Raw genomic sequence first — 7,172 nt, 5'->3', positions numbered from 1 at the left:
ACATTACGTGTATTCTGACAGTGTGATGTCATCACGAGTCGTATTTTTAAACAGCACTTAAGATGTCACTTGCAGCACTAAGTCATTAGGAGAAAGCTGACAATTGATGCAAGTGATATATGCAGCATGTCTACGATATTTACATCCCTAACATTTTGTCCTCATTCTGAATGTGGCTGTATTACATGAAATGTTTGAGTCAAAGGTAAAAAGTTTGACTCTATAAAACTGTCACCGTATTTTACATCATAATAAATATATTCTATATCAGTTTCTTCGACCTGTAAAAAGTACGACCCTGCAAACCGTTACCTTAAAAGGCTATTTCTGCCTGATTTTCCCTTTAAATATTAGTTTTGTTGGTATAAATTGCTGTCCAGTCTTAAGTAGCATGGGTATATTTAATAGCCAAAAATATATTGTAGCTATGAGTCAAAATTATCGATTTTCTTTTATGCCAAAAATCATTAGGATATTAAGTAAAGATTATGTTCCATGAAAATATTTTGTACATTTTCTACCGTAAATATATTAAAGCTTAATATCTGATTAGTAATTTGCATTGCTAAGAACTTCATTTGGACAAAGTAAAGGTGATTTTCTCAGTATTTAGATTTTTTTTCACCCTCAGATTCCAAATTTTCAAATAGCTGTATCTCGGCCAAATAATGTCCTGTCCTAACAAAGCATCAGGGTTGCCAGGATTTTACAACAAAACCCACCCTATTGCTACTCAAAACTAGCCCAATCACGATTAGAGTGTGTCCCCCATTAAAAATCCTATTCTGCAGGAAAAAATACCCGTTTTTTGGCAGGGTACCCCTGGAAGAATTTGTGTTCCAGTGGATTATTATCATATTTTGGGGGGCGCTTTAATCCGCGGACATGAAAACAACCCGTGGCAAAAGAGTTAAAGTACCCCAATTCTACAGGAAAACAGTGGAATTGGCAGTGGAAATCAATGGATCTCTATTTCAGTGACTGATATCAGTGACTTTCATGACTGATTTTGTGGTCCAGGGTCACATTTGTAAATTTGTCATTTGCTATTTTTAGCTGTACAAACAGCTCGTTTTGCTGCTTGTTGTTGCAAACTGGTGTGTCTTACCATATGTGACCCTGGACCACAAAACCAGTCGCTGGGGTATATTTGTAGCAATAGCCAAAAATACATTGTATGGGTCAAAATTATTGATTTTTCTTTTATGGCAAAAATCATTAAATTACACTTCATTAATCCATCATTAAAATTAAGTAAAGATCATGTTTCATTAAGATATTTTGTAAAATTCCTACTGTAAATGTATGAAAACTTAATTTTTGATTAGTAATATACATGGTTAAGAACTTTATTTGAAGAACTTTAAAGATAATTTTCTCAATATTTTGATTTTTTTTTTGCACCCTTTTGACAGCATGAGTAGGCTATGACATGCTAATTTCTTCTACAAATTGTTTCTGGTTAAGTTTGACAAGTTGGTTTTAACATAACGTGTCAGTTCCTCTCTGCTGCTGTGCTTTACATCACATTTTTCATTTTTAATTATTTTAGTACCTTCATAAAGTCACCAGATCGAAGTAAATTCCAGAATTGCCGCCCGGGGGGCATCAGTGGGAGTCATGACAAGGACAAACTAATGGTGAGGCGTTTTAATCATTCTGTGCCTTTAAGCGCAAGAACCAACCGCAGAATAAAATTCGACTTCACCCGTTGTGAACTTCAGGTGCTCAGTGTAGACAAAATATGCGAAATAATACGTGACTTCAAAGTGCTGCGGAGATTTGCTGTTGCACGGCCCTAAAAGACAGTTTAACGGCCCTGGGAAGTGCGTGACCACAGGCTACGAAAGGTTTCTTCAACCCATTGTGCTTGGGTGATTTGTTTAACATGTCAGAAGATGATATGCAGAAGCCTTCCCGAGGCAGTGAGTACATCCGTGGAGCGAAAAGATCTGATGAAAACACTTCATGTAAACCCAGTGCTAGTAGATGAGTCAGAAAAGGGTATTTTAGAACGAAAACAGGTCAGGTACATTTTGTTATGCACGCTGCGTATCATATTTAAGGTCAAAGGGTCAAGTCAACTCGATTAAGGAATTCCCTGCTGAAAAAAGCAATAGACACCATCACAAAATGTGTAATGGTTTTACTGATTATAATGGAACTTGTATTGGTTTTACTGGAAACTGTAATGGACCCTGTTGGTCTCTGTAGGTAATTGGTCACCTTCTATTGGTGGCTTGTTAAAACCAATAAATCCTAATGGAATATGTGTCACTACAGAAAACAAATTTTTAATGGTTTTAGTGGTTAAAAGTTGATGGTTTGTAATGTTTGTAATGGAAACCATTAGAATTTTCTGTGATGGTTCTATTGTTTTTTCAGCAGGGTTAAGATGTTTTCCTTATTTCTAGTATACTAATACTAATAAATGAACTTTCTAAAGAACTTTAAGCTAGCTGTAGATACTGCCACACTGCTGTGAGTGGTACAAACAGCACTTTGTCTGAACTTGCAACAATATGGCAGCTGCTTGACCTCAGGCAACTCCTCACCACACCATTGAGCACTACGGAGGCCACCTATTGATCATCATCAAATAAATATTACAACATCTGAATGCATTTTTCATTTTAATGCCTTTTAATCTGATGGAGATGGTTTGTCTTCTCAAGTATTGGAGTTTCTCAACATGATAACTATATTAAAGTGACTTCTTGAGGTATTTGGTTCATTCACCCCCTCCTGACACTTTGTCATTTACTGATTGATGAATTTTGTAATGGTGCAAGTTTTTCCATGGAAATATTAGCCTCCCTCACATAATTAAGGAAGAAAATTCCAGGATTCTGGTTTTGGTTTCCCATGAGTGTCAGTAGAAACAATGTCCTCTGCTCACGGTTGTGAAATAAGACTTTATGTTCCTAATAATCTTAAAATAGTTTTAATTTAGGCAAAGTAATCAGTTTCTTTGCTTCTGGCCAAAATAGTCCATAATTCATAATAATGCTTCCTCCAGTGAAAAAGTCAATTCACTGTTGTTCTCTCACATCAAAGTCATACCATATATTTATTATTAAAAACTGTTTTTTGTAAACAGTGCTTGATCTGTGCATATTTCTCTTTCTTTCTCATTCTGAATTTTTCAGTGGAGAAAACAATATTATGCATAGTGGGATTAGTTAGAAGCAATGGTTTAAAGTTAAAATGTCTTAATGATAGATGTGTTTTTTAAAAACATGCAGCTTTTCACTTCACAACATTGTGATGTTTTGTATCAGCTGTTTGGACTCTCATTCTGACGGCACCCATTCACTGCAGAGGATCCACTGATGAGCAAGTGACGTAATGCTTAGATTCCTCAAATACGTTCTGATGAAAAAAACAAATGCATCTATATCTCAGATAGACTAAGGGTAAATACATGTTCATTTATGAGTGATTTACATGTATATGTTCTACACGTACTGTGTAGAAATCCAGAAAAGTCTCAGTTAAAAATTTCTGAGAGAAAAAAAAAGTGCATTTTAACTCAAAACCTATCTTGGTTTTAGAAAACTCCTCTCAGGATATCAGATACAGGTTTAGTTTTTCAATTTATTGCCATCTAGTGGTAGAATAGATAATGTCAGAGAACTGAGATACTTGTGTGAAAAAAGAAAATTATGAATATATATATATATATATATATATATATATATATATATATATGTATGTATGTATGTATATAGACTCATATATTACATCCTTTATTAAAACAATCTTAAAAGCAGACCACTGTTTTGCTAATGTTACTTGCAGTGTGCATAATAACTTGCCTTAATAGGTTCATCTTGCAATTGTATGATACAGAAAACTGCTAATATAAACACAAAACTACATCATAACACTTCATTCAACCATTGTTTTTCCCCACATTATACAGTAAGAATTGAAATATGTGGCTGTAGACCAACCTTGCATATCCATACCTGTCAAGTTTTGGATTTGAAAATAAGGGAAATTTTCCGGCGCCCGCCGCGAGCAGTCCCACCACCCCAACCAAGCTCCAGTATCCCTTACATTTTAAGACAGGTGACAAGAAAGCTAAAATCACCACTTGTCAACCACTTGTAAACTACAATCGGCTTTATGCACAGCTGCACTACTTCCTGAACTTCAGGCAGCTCCTTTGTTTCCTGTCTGCCATTATTGGACGAACTGATTAATCCAGGTGATCAGTTTGTGCAATAATGGCAGACAGGAAACAAAGGAGCTGGCTGAAGTTCAGGAAGTAGTGCAGCTGTGCATAAAGCCAATGATAGGCCTACCTTTGTTGACATTGACATGCTGTGAACATTCATAGCCTAAATGAAAACACAAAAGGGTATATATGAAGAGCGTTTATTTAAAGGCTTATTTGCATATTTTCTGTTCATTTAACATTGCTTGTCTTTACATTTACATTTCATTTTCATTCCACATTCTTTTCACATTCACACACTCATTCATTTCATATTGCTTTTTTGTACAGTTTTTCTTTTCATTTCACATAACTTTTCTTTACTCTTTTAGTGACTTATTGTACTCATTTGTTGCAGACTTTGCATTCTTTAAGACTGTTTTGGAAGGAGTGTATTCTTACTCTCTAATTTGCAGTTACAAATTTTACAGAACGCGTGACTGTCCCCCACCCTGCTCTTCTTCAGAAATATTTAAATATTAAATTTTTTTTTTTTTTTTAATAACGCAGGTTAAAATACGGGAGATTTACGGGAAAATACTAATACGGGAGGACGGCGGGAAAGAAGGGTAAATTACGGAACTTTCCCAGCCAAAACGGGATACTTGACAGGTATGTGCATATCACCTTATTATTTTTGTATATGTGTACACAGTCATTGTGAATTTAAACATGTATATCTTAGTTAGAAACAAATAAATCAATAATGTATCTGTTATAATAGTATAATGTTACTTTTATGATAGTATAATCTTACTTTTTTAATATTACAATTGGAAATACACATAAGAAATTAAACATTTTCAGTAATGGATCTAAACTCTAACAAACCAACCACTCGATATAACTGAACTAAATGGCATTTTAGTAATGAAAGATTAATTTAATTATAATGTGCTAGATTTTACAGACAAATTTCAGAAAATGTTTGATTTCTTAAATTTTAGCACACAATCGTGTTTTGTGTCTGTATTAAAAATGCATACTGTTACAAGGTACTATGTTTTAATTATTTATATTTGTCTTAAATGAATTCCAAAAGCATTTTGTCAATGCATGGCTGTAAGTCTTAATTTGTCAGAGCAATGCAAACAAGGGTTTTTGATGTTTTATTTTAAGTAACAAAAACAAAACAATTCCAACATATTTTTTTTTTACAAATAGTAAATACCAGATTATACAAAAACTGTAAAAAGCAAATAAAAGAATGCCGTTTAACCACTTAATGACACCTCAAACGGGTAATACTGGGGAAAATCATGGAGAACTTTCAAGCCTTCATTGTACAGCTCCAGATCTGCAAAACAACAGAACATTGATTACATCCCAGTGCATGCAATGACATGACTATAACCTCAGAATTAATAGAATAACGTGTACCGAAAGTGATTTTGTCCTCTCGATACTGAGTATATGAAACAGCATTAATTGCTCCTTTGTTTGACACCATCCCAATAACCTCTACAATGCCACTCAGCTCTTCATCCAGCTAAACAGGACAGAAGAAAAAGAAAAAAACCTAGTTAATAAATTGCAAAAATGCACAGAGAAATACAGCATGCTGATCTGAACACTCACAGGTTCATTGAGCTCCACTGATGCAGACTTTCCTTCTCCATCTGACAGAGTAAGAGCTTTTCCTGAAGGATGGACCTGTCAATACACAAGTACTGTTATACAACACAGAAATCACTGTAATTTTACATTATGCATAATAATTCGCCTTATTAAGCTCATTTTGCAGTTATATGGTATTTAAAACTACTCAGAAACACTCCTATCATTTATCATTAACCCATGTTTTTCATTATATACGGTTAGAAGTCTCAGTACGGAGTGAATACATAAACAAATATTCGTTACTATTGTCAGGCTATGCGCATATAATAGGTTAATACCTTTTCCAAGCGTCCAACGAAGCAGACTGGTCGACCAGCGTATTGAGACAACATCGATGCATTGATTCTAGGTTTCGGAGACTCGTAAACGCCTGTCATTGTGAGTGTTTATAGCAAAATCACATAAGAAATACAACCCGTACGAACTCCCAAACAGTCGAGTCTAAAACCAGAATCGCGGGAAAACTTAGAGCAAGTGACGTTTCCCTCGACGACACCGTTTCCGTTGCGTCAGAGAAAAACGTTAGAAACAAATTGCCAGTGAACTATAGTTCCCAGTCCGAATCATTTTCGCGAATCGGTTCTTTTGAACAGGTTCATTTTTTGTATTGCAAGTCAAATTGCAGTCATAAACAGTTTATCAAAATGCAGTATTTTGCTGAACAGCTATACAGATATACCACAATTAGGAAAAGTAAACAAACTAAGAAAACAAATGAACAAATGGTATGTCAAATAAACATCCTAAAAGCGTCACAGAGATCTAGTGTGTTGCTTTACTATTTTCATACCAAGGTGCAACTTGGCTATAATATTTTCTTTCTGTTTAAAAACCAAAAAGCTGGGTTTAATCCCATTTTTTTTTTTTTTTTTCATAAATATGATATTTTTTCCATAACTACAGATTTTTCAGCTCATTCTACTGTCGGTTCACAGCTTGATGAATCAGACATCATCGCTATCAGTGATATGACGTCACATTATACAACACATTAGTTTATTATTAGTATTAGTATTAGTACTATTATGTAGGTATTTAAAACCGAAAATATCTCTTCCTACTTATTGGTGAAATATATAAGCAAATGTCAGAGAACTGAGACACTGTGAAAAAAAAGAGAAAAATAACTAAATGCACTGAGACTAGCACTGAATAAAATGACATGGAAATTAATTTATTTTCCTTTAAATGTATACAAAATGATGTATACAGACTCATGTATATTACATCCTTCATTAAAACCGTAAAAATCTTAAAAGCGGATCACTGTTTTGCTAATATGTTACTTGCATAATGTGCATAATAACTTGCCTTAATAAGCTCATCTTGC

At 34.3% G+C, this 7,172-nt stretch overlaps 1 protein-coding gene across 1 annotated transcript; it reads right to left on the bottom strand.

Annotated features, from left to right (window-relative positions):
* Nucleotides 1-5,318: 5,318 nt before the first annotated feature.
* On the bottom strand, nt 5,319-6,356 carry rpa3 (replication protein A3). The gene is made up of 4 exons (XM_051136433.1): nt 6,121-6,356; nt 5,801-5,875; nt 5,603-5,711; nt 5,319-5,519 (listed from the first exon to the last, which is right to left on the bottom strand). The coding sequence occupies exons 1-4, from the start codon at nt 6,217-6,219 to the stop codon at nt 5,437-5,439; spliced, it is 366 nt and encodes a 121-aa protein (XP_050992390.1). The 5' UTR covers nt 6,220-6,356; the 3' UTR covers nt 5,319-5,436.
* Nucleotides 6,357-7,172: the final 816 nt, after the last annotated feature.

This window comes from Labeo rohita, chromosome 19, assembly GCF_022985175.1.
Source record: "Labeo rohita strain BAU-BD-2019 chromosome 19, IGBB_LRoh.1.0, whole genome shotgun sequence".
Taxonomy (NCBI): Eukaryota; Metazoa; Chordata; class Actinopteri; order Cypriniformes; family Cyprinidae; genus Labeo; species Labeo rohita.
Note: the sequence above shows the minus strand (reverse complement) of the source record. Positions and strands in the feature narration are given on the sequence as shown.